General features: G+C 42.9%; 2 protein-coding genes across 3 annotated transcripts; both read left to right on the top strand.

Moving 5' to 3' along the window:
• Nucleotides 1–1,340: 1,340 nt before the first annotated feature.
• On the top strand, nucleotides 1,341–18,676 carry LOC124148642 (gamma-interferon-inducible lysosomal thiol reductase-like). 2 transcript variants are annotated; one of them, XM_046519861.1, is made up of 6 exons: nucleotides 1,341–1,489; nucleotides 1,984–2,172; nucleotides 6,113–6,187; nucleotides 7,611–7,721; nucleotides 9,077–9,437; nucleotides 18,605–18,676. In XM_046519861.1, exons 1-5 carry the CDS (start codon nucleotides 1,373–1,375, stop codon nucleotides 9,386–9,388), a joined length of 804 nt encoding a protein of 267 aa, XP_046375817.1. In that variant the 5' UTR covers nucleotides 1,341–1,372; the 3' UTR covers nucleotides 9,389–9,437; nucleotides 18,605–18,676. The 2 variants fall into 2 exon arrangements, with proteins under 2 accessions (XP_046375817.1, XP_046375807.1); XM_046519851.2 differs by lacking the exon at nucleotides 18,605–18,676 and having other exon boundaries at nucleotides 9,077–9,529.
• LOC124148649 (gamma-interferon-inducible lysosomal thiol reductase-like) lies at nucleotides 12,367–18,676 on the top strand. Its single transcript, XM_046519876.2, has 5 exons — nucleotides 12,367–12,517; nucleotides 13,070–13,258; nucleotides 14,969–15,043; nucleotides 16,428–16,538; nucleotides 18,244–18,676. The coding sequence occupies exons 1-5, from the start codon at nucleotides 12,401–12,403 to the stop codon at nucleotides 18,553–18,555; spliced, it is 804 nt and encodes a 267-aa protein (XP_046375832.2). The 5' UTR covers nucleotides 12,367–12,400; the 3' UTR covers nucleotides 18,556–18,676.
• Nucleotides 18,677–18,935: the final 259 nt, after the last annotated feature.

Below are 18,935 nucleotides of genomic sequence, written 5' to 3'. Positions count from 1 at the left end.
AATGCCTTTGTTATTGTCTGAGTCATCGGCTAAATTGTTAGAAACAGAACTTCGTACAGTTCCGCAGCCTCATTCAGACGAATCGGCTATTTTGATTGACTTGTTTCGTCGATGATCCCTGTCCTACTCTGACGTCACTAATGACTCTACATCTTCCGAAAGTTCGCTCTGTATGGCTACCAGAATTCTGTTTAAACTGTCAACTGTCTCTTCATTGAAATTGAACTGAATTTTGTCTCCCTCACAGGGCCATATATCGTACTTTTCAGCTTTTAATTTCTTCAAATCCAAAGAAGTTTGATCGAACTCTTCTCTCAAAGCACCAATTTTTGAATTGAGTGACAATTCAATATGCTCTTTATGTGAATCAAGCTGTTTCAAAATGGCGTCGTCTTAAACGTCTGTATCCAACAAGTACAAATGACGGTGTTTGCCCATGAGGCGAGAGAGAAGAATTCAAATTCACCTACCCTTTATATACCCAAAACAACGCCACCTAGCGAGGCACACAATCCTTTGATTACAGCTGCACGCCGCCAGGAGAAAACGAAAGAAATATAATGGAGGGTGGGAGGTGTGTGAAATGGTTGGTGCTGCAAAGTTGTCGGCTGCTGCGGTCAAAAGCGCTCTCTAACGCCAAGAGAGACAATTAAGCATCTAAATTAGATATTATATGTACAATAACATCCCTACCTAAGGTTATCCTAAATTGCTTTGTCATTGGATTTGTGTTTCTAAGTTCAATGAAACATGTTTTCGAAAACAAAAGAATCAGTTGAAATGTACATCTCATTAACGGCTGCACTCTCAGTGATTCGTAGTGTAAAGAGTAGAACGTTTGCCCCGAGAGCGGAATGTGGCTTAATCCCCAGAACGCGTCATACCTAAAGATGGTAAAAGAAGTCAAGGGGATAAAACAAGGACTGATCGCCTCGGAGTATGATATGCCCTGATTAGTACAAGCACACACACACACACACACACACACACACACACACACACACACACACACACACACACACACACACACACACATACTCTCGAACGCTTTGTTAAGCCCCATTTCACTTCACCTCAAGGATCTGTCTCTTAGGCGTGCCAGAAACCTATGGTCGTAGGATCGAGTCCCTGATTGGTTTGTTTCCAAGCGGACACGCCGTAATATAACAGGAACAAAACAAACAAAATTTAAATAGTGACATGCTCAACTCGCGTGAAACATTCACTCCCTCGCTCACTCACTCAATGATAAGGACCAGATGTGCAGCTTCTCTGTCTTGCAGCAACACTGTCTTGGGAGCGACCATATGGTCACAGAATGCAGACATCTATATAAAGAGCTATCAGTCAACTCCGTGTAGAAGATTAGATCATGTTGTACAGAATACTGGGTTTGGTTGTCACTGTCGTTGCCGTCGGCGGTGCGGATGTGTGTCGTCTGCCGTCACGTCTGTGGTGCAGCTCCAGGAAAACTGCTGATGACTGTCAAGTAAGACCACATATAGAGAATGGCTGTGTGTTAATGTCGGGGACTAGTAATTACGAAAGGTTGGGTGATGACTTGACATTTCAGAAGCGAGTTCAAAATCAGTAACTCATTGAGAGCAAACCCGTTTTCGTGTATGACATAACAACGAACTTTGTTCGAGGATGACCCGGTTACTGCAAACCTGTTCCAATTCATCTAAGGCACCAGAGTTGCGTCCCCTCCGCGTGACAGAAACCTATGATTGCGGGTTGAAATCCCAGATTCACCATGATTATATTTGTATGTTTGTGTCAGCACAATCCCTTGGCCCGTAGTTGCCACCAAAGTGGTAGCCGTCTGCACCACTTTCTGGTTTTCCTCCCACATCAATCTAATACGCTGTGATATAACTCACATACTGTTCAAAGCGGCTTTAAACGCATCTGACTCACTCACTACTGTCCTCTTCCATATGACACACATCCTTGCTCATAATGACCCCCCCTTCACCACAGGTAACACAGCAGTGTTCAGCACAGGACTGGAGCCACGAGACAGCAGCGCCCCCTGTCCACCTGGTCTTGTACTACGAGTCGTTGTCCCCCTTCTGTCAGCGGTTCATCACAGAACAGCTGTTCCCAACCTTCTCCAAGCTTGGTACCGACGTCCTCAACATCACCGTCCTACCTTTCGGCAACGCTGAAGTAAGTACTCCACCATAACAAATAGCTACCCCGTGAGGATTCGGGTTAGAAGAGGCCTTCAGCAACCATTTCTTGTCTTTGGGGGCGACTAAATGGATCAGGTGGTCAGGATCTGTGACTTGGTAGATTGCGTGGGACATTGCTTATAAAATTTGTTTGTCCCTCCAGACTCGATTGTTTAATGACTGCCTTCTTAAAACTGGCATATTGCAGGAGTGTGGCGTTAAATACCAAAGAAAAAAGAAACAAAACTACCAATATAGTGTAGTTATTTTACGGCTTGTTAGTTGCTCGTGTTGCAGATTAGATGTTTAACTATCTCAATTTACATCACGCCGCCGTGACCCAGCATGAAATTCTCTCTAATATATCAGCTGCGGCCACAAGGTCAACCGCGGTGACTTCTGCAGTCACCAGAACTCAATCGTTGTTTGAGGCGAACCACTTGATATTCAGGGGAACGGGTGGCCCAGTCGTGTAAGGCGCCGCGATTTGCTGTGCAGAGTTGCGTCCCTTGGGCACGCCAGAAACCTATGATTGTGGGTTCTAATCCCGGTTCGCCCCGATTATGTTTCTAGATTTGTCAGCACCATATCCGTGCTCGTGGGTTTCACCGAAGTGGTAATCGTCTGAGACCTGCATCACTTCGGGCTTTCCTCCCACATAAAGCTGACACGCCGTGATGTAACTGGAATACTATTAATAGCGGCGTTAAACCGAACTCACTCACTCACTCACTCACTCTTTTTAGGGTCTGAGATTTGTTTTCTATTTAAAAGAGAGCTGAGATTTTTTTCACGTCAAATGCAACTATGGAAAAACTATTAAAATGATCTCAATGATCACTTAAACATAATAACTAACGTACATATGTATGTTATTTTAGAACAGAACAATGAAAATAGTTGTATAATAGATATTGTTTAGACAATAAAAGATCATTATTTACAACACCATGTGTTTCCAAACCCAAGCGTGGTCAGCTTGTCATGTTTGTACTCACGACTCCTGAGCTAATGTATATTTCAATTGCTAAGATTAAAGATGATGGACACAAATAGCCTAACTTTTGATGAGGAAACGTTACCAAACTGAAATTGGGTCCAAACACCGAGTAGTGCTACAAAATGGTTGAGAATCGCCCAAACACAACTAAAACAATGTGGTGAGTAATGAACATACCAGTATCAAGATCAGTGGAACTTTGGCTGCACTCTGTAGACAAGTCAAGACGGTATCTGTAGCCAAGTCAAGACGGTATCTGTAGCCAAGTCAAGACGGTATCTGTAGCCAAGTCAAGACGGTATCTGTAGCCAGGTCAAGGCGGTATCTGTAGCCAAGTCAAGACGGTATTTGTAGCCAAGTAAAGATGGTATCTGTAGCCAAGTCAAGACGGTATCTGTAGCCAAGTCAAGACGGTATCTGTAGCCAAGTCAAGACGGTATCTGTAGCCAAGTCAAGACGGTATCTGTAGCCAAGTCAAGACGGTATCTATAGCCAAGTCAAGACGGTATCTGTAGCCAAGTCAAGACGGTATTTGTAGCCAAATCAAGACGGTATCTGTAGCCAAGTCAAGACGGTATCTGTAGCCAAGTCAAGACGGTATCTATAGCCAAGTCAAGACGGTAGCTATAGCCAAGTCAAGATGGTATCTGTAGCCAAGTCAAGACGGTATCTGTAGCCAAGTCAAGACGGTATCTGTAGCCAAGTCAAGATGGTATCTGTAGCCAAGTCAAGACGGTAGCTATAGCCAAGTCAAGACGGTATCTGTAGCCAAGTCAAGACGATATCTGTAGCCAAGTCAAGACGGTATATGTAGCCAAGTCAAGACGGTATCTGTAGCCAAGTCAAGACGGTATCTGTAGCCAACTCAAGACGGTATATGTAGCCAACTCAAGACGGTATCTGTAGCCAAGTCAAGACAGCATCTGTAGCCAAGTCAAGACAGCATCTGTAGCCAAGTCAAGACGGCATCTGTAGCCAAGTCAAGACGGTATCTGTAGCCAAGTCAAGACGGTATCTGTAGCCAAGTCAATCTGTAGCCAAGTCAAGACGGTATATGTAGCCAAGTCAAGACTGTATCTGTAGCCAAGTCAAGACGGTATCTGTAGCCAAGTCAATCTGTAGCCAAGTCAAGACGGTATCTGTAGCCAAGTCAAGTCGATATCTGTAGCCAAGTCAAGACGGTATCTGTAGCCAAGTCAAGACAGCATCTGTAGCCAAGTCGAGGCATTCCTGGCGATCTTGGAAAGAAACATCACTTGGCAGCGTAACATAGGCCAATCTCTTTACCCTGCGGTACTACCGCTCTTGACGCAGAATCCCAGGACCCCGTTTCAGCAAGATAACACAAGATGATACAGCGGCTTGCCCTGGCTCGCCAGATCTATCATCGGGGGAACACCTATAGGATGACCTTCACCTTTTCCGTCAAGTCAGAGCACGACCAGGTCTCCTTCATAACAAGGATCAGATAGCGCAGGCCCTCCGTGAAGTACTGCATCAGCTTCCACTTCTTGTTGATTAATACCCCTGGTGGGCACACACGATATTGACACACAAGAACTGTGGACACAATACCTTCAGTTTTGTTCTCAATCACGGCGTAACTTCTAATGATGGTGTTATTCATTTATTATATACTTTACTGTGAAAGATTGTCTTCTTAAATTGAGGAAAGTGGTATTTTCATTGCATTCATAACACTTGATATTTCACTACAGTGAACATAACACTTTGAGGGAACTATTGTCATACAAATATTTTCTCCCCTCAAATTGTCTCCCTTTATCATAAGTGTCTTGTACGTACACAAACTGTTTACTTTCTTTGTACGTAAGTCCCATATTGACAAGGCATAAAATACCAAATTGTCATTTATGGAGTTAATATTGCCTCTTGTTGTTATTCTCTTGAAACTGTTTCGTAATAAACTGTAAATTTCTCATATAACACGCCAATCGCTAATGTTCGCAAAGCGCCATGTTTGTTACTTGACCAGAGTGTTTTCTTTTGCTTCCAACAGCGGTCTCTTAGATTTCAAAAATATTTTTTGTTGAAGTAGATTTTGTATATAATCATATCTAAATGTATGATAAAAACCTTTCAGGACCCTGAATGTTTTTATTACTTTTGTCCAATATATTTTAAGTTTTTTTAAGTCGCAAATACAAGCGGTGGTGAACCGTCCCTGTGTGTTAAAGTATATAATGAATAGGATATTCCCCGTGTTGAGTGAAATATCTTGTTTCCCTCATCTCGTGACGGGGTAAAAGGAGTTATTTCACTTATTTCAATATCCTCTATGTCTTTTGACAAAGCAAGTATCTTTCTTGACATTCGTCCTGTTCTCTTTCGGGATCAAACAATGTTGGTTGGTGACGTTTGCTGGTCAGTTTAGGGTAATTGTCATAAATTATATATATTATGTCATATATATCATATTATATATATGGGTCTTTTTCAAATTCTAAAGGCGCATTTCACATTACAGTTAACAACTGTTTCAGTCCGATCATAGCGCGAGTGGACTCAATAACCTTGTCCAAGGGTACAACACACTGACTTTCACGATATGGCATCTTTAAATGGAAGATTTGAAATGAATATTTATAAATAAATGTTACAGGCATTCTGTCCCTCATGCTCACGTCCCAGTATCAAAGATTATTGCTTTGCTCACAAAACAATGAGCTGTTGACTTCTTTAAAACCTCACCACCACCCCACCGAAATGAATTGGTCCGCCACCATTAAAGTTAAAACCATTGCCGTTCAGATGCCTCATGGTCATATTATTAAAAACATAAACCATTCATTCATACATTAATACATTCATTGGGTTGGGATGTTAAGTGATGGCATGTTCCTCTTCACACAGAAGTATGAACCAGGCGGTGTAAAGAAACAATTCCTTATCTGTTGCCTGATAACTCTTGCAGGAATATCAGGAGGGCGACAAATGGTTGTTCACATGCCAGCACGGCAGAGGGGAGTGCGAGGGCAACCTCATGGCCGTGAGTACTGATAACATGTCGTAAGTGCTGAGTAATGAGGGCCAAGTGATTACATTGTCTGACCTGGCTGATATATAGAGAATCTCACCCGAGTGTCTTTTGATATCAAATATATCAACACGAGCTGATAAAAGTGGAAAAATTCCGAGGCTTGCCGAGGATGTTTGCCAATTTTATCAACGAGTGTTGATATATTTGATATCAAAAGACACGAGGGTGAGATTTTATTTATCATCCAACATCATTCTTTCAACTTTTTCAATTTGTAGACAGTAATTAGCAGTGTCTTCAGTGTAAAAAGTACTGCAAACAGCTTCAGTAGCAGAGCCATTAGTGATGTCATTTGATTGTGACGTCATGGTAACCAGTGACGTCACAATGGTCTGCAATGCATTGTGATGTAATTTCATTGCAGCGATATCTACAGTGTAGATATCGCTGGATCTCATCCAAGCTTATAACGAACTACGGTTATTACGAACTAAACTTAGTGGTCCCTTTGGGTTCGTTATAACCGTAGTTTACTGTAAATGCATTATTTCAAAACATTTCAGCATACATGGCTACGTTGACTTTATCAGACATTATATCTAAAAAACGCAATTATTAGATAAACAGTTATAAGTCTGAAAATGAGTCCAAATGTTTGATGTCATGCATCTCCGTAATAAATTTGAATTGAGGCTTGTGAATTGTATTTTCGTGTTCCTAAGATACTGTAGTTTTTAAATATAGTGAGAAGTCAAAATGGAATTTTACACCCATAAGGTCCCTCATCTCAAGATTGGTCACACATAATATTCATACAGGTGGAGTTTAATATTTTATTAAGTCAATATACAGACGTCACAGGCAACTATATAATGCAAAAAGCAAGAGCGTTGTTTGAATGCATTCGATAACATGTTGTATCACTTGAGTTATTATAAAAGTGGCCAAATGAACAAGCGGTTTGTTTGTACCTTGTTGGTGGAACAAAGCCATCTCTATTGTCATCATAAGGGGGCACAGGTGGCCCAGTCGTCTAAGGCGCCGCGATTCGTTGTGCAGAGTTGCGTCCCTTGGGCACGCAAGAAACCTATGATTGTGGGTTCGAATCCCGGTTCGCCCCGATTATGTTTCTAGGTTTGTCAGCACCATATCCGTGCTCGTGGGTTTCACCGAAGTGGTAAACGTCTGATACCTGCATCACTTCGGGCTACCCTCTCACATTAAGCTGACACGCCGTGATATAACTGTAATACTGTTAAAAGCGGCTTTAACCCCGACCCCACCCCACCCACCCCTTGTCTTCATAAATGACGCAGGTGCTGATGATGTAGACAGGGTATATGACGAAAACCAGCGATAAGGTTCATTTGCAGATTAAGTCCCATTGTAAACAATCAATAAAAATAAGTGTTGCATGATTCCTCGATTCCAGACATGCGCCCTGAAGACCACGTCCTTCAACTCCACAGCCTACCTGCCCTTCATCAACTGTATGGAGACACATGCCACAGAAAACACCAGCTGGCCAGCGCTGCTCCTTAATGTGAGCATGTCTACCTCTCGTAAAACGTCTGATATTTCAATGCAAATCTAGCGTTAGCAATTAATATGACCAGCTCGATAGCCCGAAGGTGGTTAACATATCAAAGCGCCAAAAAAATTCAGAATGCCGTCTGGCAGAAAAGTATAGGATTTCCGGTCTTATTCTGCACACAGTACAATAAGTTAGTATTGCTACAAGCAAAAACACAAATCTAGCATTACAAGCCTCGCCTAATCGTACCTATTAATTAGGGTTCACGTTCGGAGGTACTTATTTATCTGTCTACAGGCCAGGTGGTTAATATCTGACGGGGCGGTAGGGTAGCCAAGTGGTTTAGGCGTTTGCTCGTCACGGGTTCGATTCCCCACATGGGTACAATGTGTGAATCCCATTTCTGGTGTCCCCCGCCGTGATAATGCTTGGATATTGCTAAAAGTGGCGTAAAACCAAACTCACTCTCTCACTAATATCTGGAACTGATTTCGCATGTGCTGTTTCATTTCCGTTGCAGTACAGTAGAATAGGAATTCGTAGTTCACCTCCGGAATTCTACATTATTTTTCTGTACGTTATAAGGGTCTGGACACCTTTGTCTGGGGTTCATTTCCAGTCTGGGTCCACACTTAGTGACCCGTGAAGATCCGGTGTAGAACAGATCTTCAGCAACCCATGCTTGCCGTAAAAGGCAACTATGCTTGTGGTAAGAGGCGACTAACGGGATCGGGTGGTCAGGCTCGCTGACTTGGTTCATGCATGTCATCGATCCCAAATGCGTGGATTGATGCTCATGATATCTATCACTGGATTGTCTGGTCCAGACTCGATTATTTACAGACCGCCGTCATATAGCTGGAATATTGCGGCGTTAAACAACAAACCAACCAACCACACTTCGTGATTATAGTGTCAGACAACTGAGGAACCCAGGAAACAGCCACCTGTGCCAGGTGATCATTGGTATCCAAGCCTCACGTCAGGGCTTCCTCAATGACCTCAAAAAGACATTAAACCCAACTTACTATCTTACTAACTCGTGACCGACGTTAAAACCCAATTTCTTTACTCACTCATAACCACCCCACCACCACCACCACCACCCCACCCCCCATGTTGTTCAACCAACGTTAAACCCAACTCACTCACTCACTCACTCACTCACCCAATGTCTCGCTCTCACGTGTGGGCATGTGTCCAACCAACGTTAAACCCAACTCACTCATTCACTCACTCACTCATTATCTCACCCATTCACTTATGTAGACAAATGTAAAAACCAACTCACTCACTCACTCATTATCTCACCCACTCACTCATGAAGAAAAATGTAAAATCCAACTCATTCACTCTTACACCAGTGTGCTGCTCGAAACAACGTGTCCCATACAGAGATCTCCAGCTGCATGAAGAGTCACGAAGGCAACGAACTGGAGCACCAGATGGGCGTGGCCACCAAGGCGGAGGGGGTAGACTATGTCCCGTGGATCGTCGTTAATGGACATCACAACGATGTAACGCAGGAGGCTGCTCAGAATGACCTCTTCCAGTTGGTCTGTCAGAGTTACTCTCGCATTCCGCCTGCGCCGTGTACCAGTGTCCTGAGCACAGACTTGAAAGTGTCATTTAAACGTTCCCGCAAATCCAAGTTTGCAAAGAAACGTCACTATTAAATGGTGACTCGATAATTGATGTACATATGTGATGTTCTCCGGTATTCACATGGTCAAAGTGATTATTATTTCCAGTTCGCTCATGATTGCGATGGACCTGTATACACCGTTTCACAAAATAAAAAGTGTGAATTGTAGAAAGTTTAATTTGTCGTAGATTGCCATCACCTGATTACATAAACATTTTTGTTGACTCGCCATTTTCATCATGAACTAGGAGACCTGCATCATCAACTGCTTGACCACATGACGGAGGTATATGCGTCCAAGTTGGCATTTTACACCTTTGTATAAGTTTTACTTTCTTAATATGTATATTATGTATTGGCCAATCATGCAAAACAAATAAGATCAAACCTCTAGAACGAATTCCATTTTTTACTAAACTGATCATTTTTATTGTATCCTGAGTGTATCTATGTCGAAATTCTATATCTTAAAATTTCCTGCGATTTTGTGTTCATTCAGTTAAAACTGAAATTTATTGTTTAAAGTAAAATCCATTCATAATGAATACAGGAATAAATATTGGTATCCAACTCTGCGACATCTTGAAAACACATATCACCCTGACATAAATAGATTCTGAAATAATCTACATGTAACACGATTGTGTACTTGTCGAAGGCGTCAAAAGCCCTTACATTTAACACCAAGAACCACGCACGAGCGTGCTGGCCACCACTCTCAAGTGACACCAGCCGATACAACCAGTGGCCACTTAAAAAGAGAGGTATTAGTTAAAGACCTGGACTGATTCTTTTAATTTACTGTTGGTATATTTTGTAAATTGATCAATTTGGTTTTGTTAACCCTTTCAGTTTCTTGGGTTTTGATTTGTTCAAATTATACCGACATGGCAGTACAGGGATACACTTAAGGCCAAACGTAACTGTTTCTACTGGACAATGTGGTCAGTTGGTGTTGAATGAAAATATTCATAAAATACTCTACTGGAAAACAGAGCCATAATTAAAAAATACTTCAGCACCGCTACCTACATATTTCCACATGAAAGTGTCATCATTTATAATCGCATTCCCGTATTTTTGGTCTGAAGAAATACATTTGACTGTTTTGTGACAGTTTCTTTACAGTTGCTTCCTCCGCTTCTTTGCAAATGATCCAGTCTTTTTGTATGGACGGCCTTTCGGTCAAAAAATACAAAACTACGCAAAATATAGTCATATGTTACGAATAAAGTATTAAATGTTCCTAATAAAGGTCGAAATACAAAACAAACAGACCCAGGCAAAAAAATACGAAGTTGAAATGATGACCTACTGGCCGGGTTGATTTGAGACCCCAATTCCACTTGCTGGGATTCCTTGAGGTGCTGCGGTGTTGACATATGGACATTCCCTTAAAACGTGTGAATTAGCCACATGTGAAACATGCTCCTGACCTTTGTCCTTTCGCACGAAAAAGCTGACCTGTGATAGGCTGAACAGACTGCACAGGCGAAGCAGTTAAACAGCAAACTGGACGGGTCCGGTTATCGTCGCAGACCGGCGAGTTGACCTACTGGTTGCGTTAGGAGCCTGACGTGCAACGCTTCTGACGTAGCTTGCGAACAGCCTTATTTTCTGCACTGGCAATGCCTTTGTCATTGTCTGAGTAATCGGCTAAACTGTTAGAAACAGAACTTCGTACAGTTCCCCAGCCTCATTCAGACGAATCGGCTATTTTGATTGACTTGTTTCGTCGATGATCCCTGTCCTACTCTGGCGTCACTAATGACTCTACGTCTTCCGAATGTTCGCTCTGCATGGCTACCAGAATTCTGTGTAAACTATCAACTGTCTCTTCATTGAAATTGAACTGAATGTTGTCTCCCTCACAGGGCCATATATCGTACTTTTCAGCTTTTAATTTCTTCAAATCCAAAGAAGTTTGATCGAACTCTTCTCTCAAAGCACCAATTTTTGAATTGAGTGACAATTCAGTATGCTCTTTATGTGAATCAAGCTGTTACAAAATGGCGTCGAGTTAAGCGTCTGTATCTTTGAAACAAGTACAACTGACCGTGTTTGCACATGAGGCGAGAGAGAAGAATTCAAATTCACCTACCCTTTATATACCCAAAACAACGCCACCTAGCGGGGCACACAATCCTTTGATTACAGCTGCACGCCGCTAGGAGAAAACGAAGGAAATATAATGGAGGGTGGGAGGTGTGTGAAATGTTTGCTGCTGCAAAGTTGTCGGCTGCTGTCGTCAATAGCGCCCTCTGACGCCAAGAGAGTCAATTAAGCATCTAAATTAGATATTATATGTACAATAACATCCTTACCTAAGGTTATCCTAAATTGCTTTGTCATTGGATTTGTGTTTCTAAATTCAATAAAACATAGTGGTGTCTCTGTATTCCAAGACAAAGAATCAGTTGATATGTATATCTCCTTAACGGCTGAACTCTCAGTGATTAGACCGCCTTCGTAGTGTAAAGAGTAGAACGTTTGCCCCGAGAGCGGAAGGTCTGTGGCTTAATCCCCAGAATGCGTCATACCTAAAGATGGTAAAAGACGTGAAGGGGACTGATCGGCTCGGAGTATAAATGGTATGTCAGTGGGCTAGGACACTGACATGGACCCTGATTAGTACAAGCAGCCACACACACACACGCACGCACGCACGCACGCACGCACGCACGCACGAACGCACACAAATACTCTCGAACGCTTTGTTAAACCCCATTTCACTTCACCTCAAGGATCTGTCTCTTAGGCGTGCCAGACACCTATGGTCGTAGGATCGAGTCCCTGATTGGTTTGTTTCCAAGCGGACACATCATGATATAACAGAAACCAAACAAACAAAATGTAAATAGTGACATGCTCAACTCGCGTGAAACACTCACTCCCTCGCTCACTCACTCACTCAATGATAAGGACCAGATGTGCAGCTTCTCTGTCTTGCAGTAACACTGTCTTGGGAGCGACCATATGGTAACAGAATGCAGACATCTATATAAAGAGCGCTATCAGTCCACACCGTGTAGAAGAGTAGATCATGTTGTACAGAATACTGGGTTTGGTTGTCACCGTCGTTGCCGTCAGCGGTGCGGATGTGTGTCGTCTGCCGTCACGTCTGTGGTGCAGCTCCAGGAAAACTGCTGATGACTGTCAAGTAAGACCACATATAGAGAACGGCTGTGAGTTAATGTCGGGGACTAGTAATCACTGTCAAGTAAGACCACATATAGAGAATGGCTGTGAGTTAATGTCGGGGACTAGTAATCACGAAAAGTTTGGTGATGACTTGACATTTCAGAAGTGAGTTCAGAATCGGTAACTCATTGAGAGCATACCCGTTTTCGTGTATGACATAACAACGAACTTTGTTCGAGGATGACCCGGTTACTGCAAACCTGTTCCAATTCATCTAAGGCACCAGAGTTGCGTCCCCTCCGCGTGACAGAAACCTATGATTGCGGGTTGAAATCCCAGATTCACCATGATTATATTTGTATGTTTGTGTCAGCACAATCCCTTGGCCCGTAGTTGCCACCAAAGTGGTAGCCGTCTGCATCACTCTCTGGTTTTCCTCCCACATCAATCTAATACGCTGTGATATAACTGAGATACTGTTCAAAGCGGCTTCAAACGAATCTGACTCACTCACTGCTGTCCTCTTCCATATGACACACATCCTTACTCATAATGATTCCCCTCACTACAGGTAACACAGCAGTGTTCAGCACAGGACTGGAGCCACGAGACAGCAGCGCCCCCTGTCAACCTGGTCTTGTACTACGAGTCGTTGTGCCCCTTCTGTAAACAGTTCATCACAGACCAGCTGTTCCCAACCTTCTCCAAGCTTAGTACCGACGTCCTCAACATCACCGTCCTACCATTCGGCAACGCTGAAGTAAGTACTCCACTAGCTACCCCGTGAGGATTCGGGTTAGAAGAGGCCTTCAGCATCCATTTCTTGTCTTTGGGGGCGGCTAAATGGATCAGGTGGTCAGGATCTGTGACTTGGTAGATTGCGTGGGACATTGCTTATAAAATCAATAATTGGTTTGTCCCTCCAGACTCGATTGTTTACTGACTGCCTTCTTCAAACTGGCATATTCCAGGAGTGTGGCGTTAAATACCAAAGAAAAAGATTACTTGTTTAACTTTCTCAATTTACATCACGCCGCCGTGAAACAGCATGAAATTGCTGACTGCAGCATAAAACATCAGTCATTCTCTCTAATATATCAGCTGCGACCACAAGGTCAACCGCGGCGACTTCTACAGTCACCAGTACTCAATCGTTGTTAGGGGTGAACCATTTGATATTTAGGGGATCCCGGGTTTTTATGGTAGTCATGGGGTTTTCGCTTCTTTTTAGGGGCTGAGATTTGTTTTCTTTATCAAAGAGAGCTGAGATTTTTTTCACGTCACATTTCAAATTCAACTATGGAAAGACTGTAAAAATGATCTCACTGATCACTAAAACATAATAACTAACGTACAGATGTATGTTATTTTAGAACAGAACAATGAAAATAGTAGTATAATACATATTGTTGAGATTATTATTTAAAAGATCATTATTTACAACACCATGTGTATCCAAACCCAAGCGTGGTCAGCTTGCCATGTTTGTACTCAAGACTCCTGGGCTAATGTATATTTCAATTGCTAAGATTATAGATGAAGGACACAAATAGCCTAACTTTTGATGAGCAAAGGAAACGTTACCAAACTGAAATTGGGTCCAAACAACGAGTAGTGTTACAAAATGGTTGAGAATCGCCCAAACACAACTAAAACAATGTGGTGAGTAATGAACGTACACATTACCAAGATCAGTGGAACTTTGGCTGCACTCTGTAGCCAACTCAAGACAGCCAAGTCGAGGCATTCCTGGCGATTTTGGAAAGAAACATCACTTGGCAGCGTAACATAGGCCAATCTCTTTACCCTGCGGTACTACCGCTCTTGACACACAATTCCAGGACCCCGTTTCAGCAAGATAACACAAGATGATACAACGTCTTGCCTTAGCTCGCCAGATCTATCATCGGGGGAACACTTATAGGATCACCTTCACCTTTTCCGTCAAGCCAGAGCACGACCAGGTCTCCCTCATAACAAGGATCAGTTAGAACAGGTCCTCCGAGTAGTATTGCATCAGCTTCCACTTCTTGTCGATTAAAACACACGATATTGACATACAAGAACTGCGGACACAATACCTTCATTTTTGTTCTCAATCACGGCGTAACTTCTAATGATGTTGTTGTTCATTTATTATATAATTTACTGTGAAAGGTTGTCTTCTTAAATTGAGGAAAGTGGCATTTTCCTTGCACGTCCCAATGTCAAAGATTATTGCTTTGCTCACAAAACAATGAGCTGTTGACTTCTTTAAAACCTCACCACCACCCAACCGAAATGAATTGGTCCGCCATTGCCGTTCAGATGTGTCGTGGTCATATTATTAAAAACATAAACCATTCATTCGTACATTAATACATTCATTGGGTTGGGATGTTAAGTGATGGCATGTTCCTCTTCACACAGAAGTATGAACCAGGCGGTGTAAAGAAACAATTCCTTATCTGTTGCCTGATAACTCTTGCAGGAGAAGAAGGAGGGCGACAAATGGGAGTTCACATGCCAGCACGGCAGAGGGGAGTGCGAGGGCAACCTCATGGCCGTGAGTACTGATAACATGTCGTAAGTGCTGAGTAATGAGGGCCAAGTGATTACATTGTCTGACCTGGCTGATATATCTCGAGTGTATGCTATCAACAACCTGTTTGCCTGGTCCATCTGAATATTTTACAGGCCGACGTGATGTAGCTTGAAATATGCTTGCTGCGGCATATAACAACATTCGCTCAGTCATCTTTATCCTGTATGGCAGCAATTATAGATGACATTTAGGTGACCGACCAGGAGAAAAAGGACCTCTTGGGTGCTGGGAAACAATTGTATTGTGACTTCATAAAGAGGGTCGTTGGACGTTAACTTTGGAATGTAATACAGTAAACTACGTTTATAACGAACACGCTTATAGCGAACTGACGGATATATCGAACTTATTTTTTAGTCCCGGCCATTTGGTGTATATATGCTGTTTATATGCTTATAACGAACTACGGTTATTACGAACTAAACTTAGTGGTCCCTTTGGGTTCGTTATAACCGTTATTAACTGTAAACGCATTATTTCAAAACATTTCAGCATACGTTGACTTTATCAGACCTTATATCTAAAAACGCAATTATTAGATAAACAGTTATAAGTCTGAAAATGAGTCCAAATGTTTGGTGTCATGCATCTCCGTAATAAATATGAATTGAAGCTTGTGAATTGTATTTTCGTGTTCCTAAGATACAGTAGTTTTAAAATATAGTGAGAAGTCAAAATGTGATTTTTCACCCATAAGGTCCCTTATCTCAAGATTGGTCACACATAACATTCTCACAGGTGGAGTTATTTTATTTATTCAATATTCAGACGTCACAGGCAACTTTATAAGGCAAAACGCAAGAGCGTTTGAATGCATTCGATAACATGTTGTATCACTTGAGTTATTATACAAGTGGCCAAATGAACAAGCGGTTTGTTTGTACCTTGTTGGTGGAACAAAGCCAACTCTATTGTCATCATAAGGGGGCACAGGTGGCCCAGTCGTCTAAGGCGCCGCGATTCGCTGTGCAGAATTGCGTCCCTTGGGCCCGCCAGAAACCTATGATTGTGGGTTCGAATCCCGGTTCGCCCCGATTATGTTTCTAGATTTGTCAGCACCATATCCGTGCTCGTGGGTTTCACCAAAGTGGTAAACGTCTGAGACCTGCATAACTTCGGGCTACCCTCCCACATTAAGCTGACACGCCGTGATATAACTGTAATACTGTTAAAAGCGGCTTTAACCCCAACCCCACCCCACCCACCCCTTGTCATCATGAATGACGCAGGTGCTGATGATATAGACAAGGTATATGACGATAACCAGCGATAAGGTTCATCAGCAGATTAAGTCCCATTGTAAACAATCAATAAAAATAAGTGTTGCATGATTCCTCGATTCCAGACCTGCGCCCTGAAGACCACGTCCTTCAACTCCACAGCCTACCTGCCCTTCATCAACTGTATGGAGACACATGCCACAGAACACGCCATCTGGCCAGCTCTGCTCCTTAATGTGAGCATGTCTACCTCTCGTAAAACGTCTGATATTTCAATGCAAGTCTACCGTTAGCAATTAATATAACCAGCTCGATAGCCCGGAGGTGGTTAAGATATCAAAGTGCCAGAAAAATTCAGAATGCCGTCTGGCAGAAAAGTATAGGATTTCCGGTCTTATTCTCCACATAGTACAGTAAGTACTGCCACAAGGACATCACAAATCAAGCTTTACAAGCCTCGCCTAATCGTACCTATTAATTAGGGTTCACGTTCAGGGCTACCTATTTATCTGTCTACAGGCCAGGTGGCTAATATCACGCGGAGCATTAGGGTAGCCAAGTGGTTAAGGCTTTTGCTCATCACGCCGAGGACCCGGGTTCGATTCCCCACATGGGTACAATGTGTCCCCTGCCGTGATAATGCTGGGGTATTGCTAAAAGCAGCGAAAAACTAAACTCACTCACTCACTCATATCTGGAACTGATTTCGCATGTGCTGTTTCATTTCCGTTGCAGTGCAGTAGAATTCGAATTCGTAGTTCACCTCCGGAATTCTACATTGTTTTTTCTGTACGTTATAAGGGTCTGGACACCTTTGTCTGGGGTTCATTTCCAGTCTGGGTCCACACTTCGTGACCCGTGAAGATTCGGGGTAGAACAGATCTTCAGCAACCCATGCTTGCCGTAAAAGACAACTATGCTTGTCGTAAGAGGCGACTAACGGGATCGGGTGGTCAGGCTCGCTGACTTGGTTCATGCATATCATCGATCCCAAATGCGTGGATTGATGCTCATGATATCTATCACTGGATTGTCTGGTCCAGACTCGATTATTTACAGACCGCCGTCATATAGCTGGAATATTGCGGCGTTAAACAACAAACCAACCAACCAACCACACTTCGTGATTATAGTGTCAGACAATTGAGGAACCCAGGAAACAGCCATGCTTGTTTGAAGGTGTGGCAAAATGGATCGGATGGTCAGGCGCGTTGCTTCGAGGACAAATGACGGGGTTGTCTGCTCCAGACATTATTGTGTACGGGACATCGTGATATAGCTGGAATATGGCTGAAGGATGTTAACCAACATTAACCCACTCACACTCTATGAAGGGTCAGCCAGTTACTGCAAAATTGAATTTTGATCTAAATTTAACGAGATGAACAGGGGAAAGCAGTTAGTACGTTTAAATATTCATGTTTTATATCTGTGTCAGGATCCGCTAGACGGGTTCGAACCCGCGATTTGCTCTGTCTAAGATCCTTGGTACGTCCACCCGATGTCTGTGATCATGGGTATCCAAGCCTCACGTCAGGGCTTCCTCCCACAGTTAACTGACCTCAAAAAGACATTAAACCCAACTCACTATCTCACACACTCATTTATGGGGGCGGTCGGGTAGCTAAGTGATTAAAGCGTTCGCTCGTCACGCCGAAAACCCGGGTTCGATTCCCGACATGGGTACAATGTGTGAAGCCCATTTCTGGTGTCCCCCGCCGTGATATTGCTTGAATATTGCTAAAAGCGGCGTAAAACCATACCCACTCACTCACTCACTCATTTATGACCGACGTTAAAACCCAATTTCTTTACTCACTCATAACCCCACTCGCCGATCACTTACACCTGTGGGTAAGTGTTCAAAATGGTGTTAAACCCAACTCACTCACTCACTCATGTAGGCAAATGTAAAAACCAACTCACTCACTCTTACACCAGTGTGCTGCTCGAAACAACGTGTCCCATACAGACATCTCCAGCTGCATGAAGAGTGACGACGGCAACGAACTGGAGCACCAGATGGGCGTGGCCACCAAGGCGGAGGGGGTAGACTATGTCCCGTGGATCGTCGTTAATGGACAGCACACAAATGAGACGCAGGAGGCTGCTCAGACTGACCTCCTCAAGTTGGTCTGTCAGACTTACACTGGCATCAAGCCTGCGCCGTGTACCAGTGTCCTGAGCACAGACTTGAAAGTGTCATTTAAACGTTCCCGCAAATCCAAGTTGGCAAAGAAACGTCACTATTAAATGGTGACTCGATAATTGATGTACATATGTGATGTTCTCCGGTATTCACGTGGTCAAAGTGATTATTATTTCAAGTTCGCCTGTATACACCCTTTCGAAAAATAAAAGGTTGTGAATTGTAGAAAGTTTTATTTGTCATAGATTGTCATCACCTTCATAAATGATTACACACACATTTGTGTTGACTCGCAATTTTCATTATGAACTAAAACACCTGCATCATTATCAACTGCTTGACCTCATGACGGGGGTATATGATTCCAAATAAGTTGGGATTTTACACCTTTGCCAATCATGCAAAACAAATAAGATCAAGCCTCTAGAATGAATTCCATTTTTTAATAAACTGATAATTTTTATTGTATCCTGAGTGTATCTCT

Source organism: Haliotis rufescens, unplaced genomic scaffold (assembly GCF_023055435.1).
Source record: "Haliotis rufescens isolate VD_foot unplaced genomic scaffold, xgHalRufe1.0.p SCAF_1, whole genome shotgun sequence".
Classification (NCBI taxonomy): Eukaryota; Metazoa; Mollusca; class Gastropoda; order Lepetellida; family Haliotidae; genus Haliotis; species Haliotis rufescens.
The sequence above is the reverse complement of the archived record's forward strand: the minus strand, read 5'-3'. Positions and strand labels throughout refer to the sequence as shown.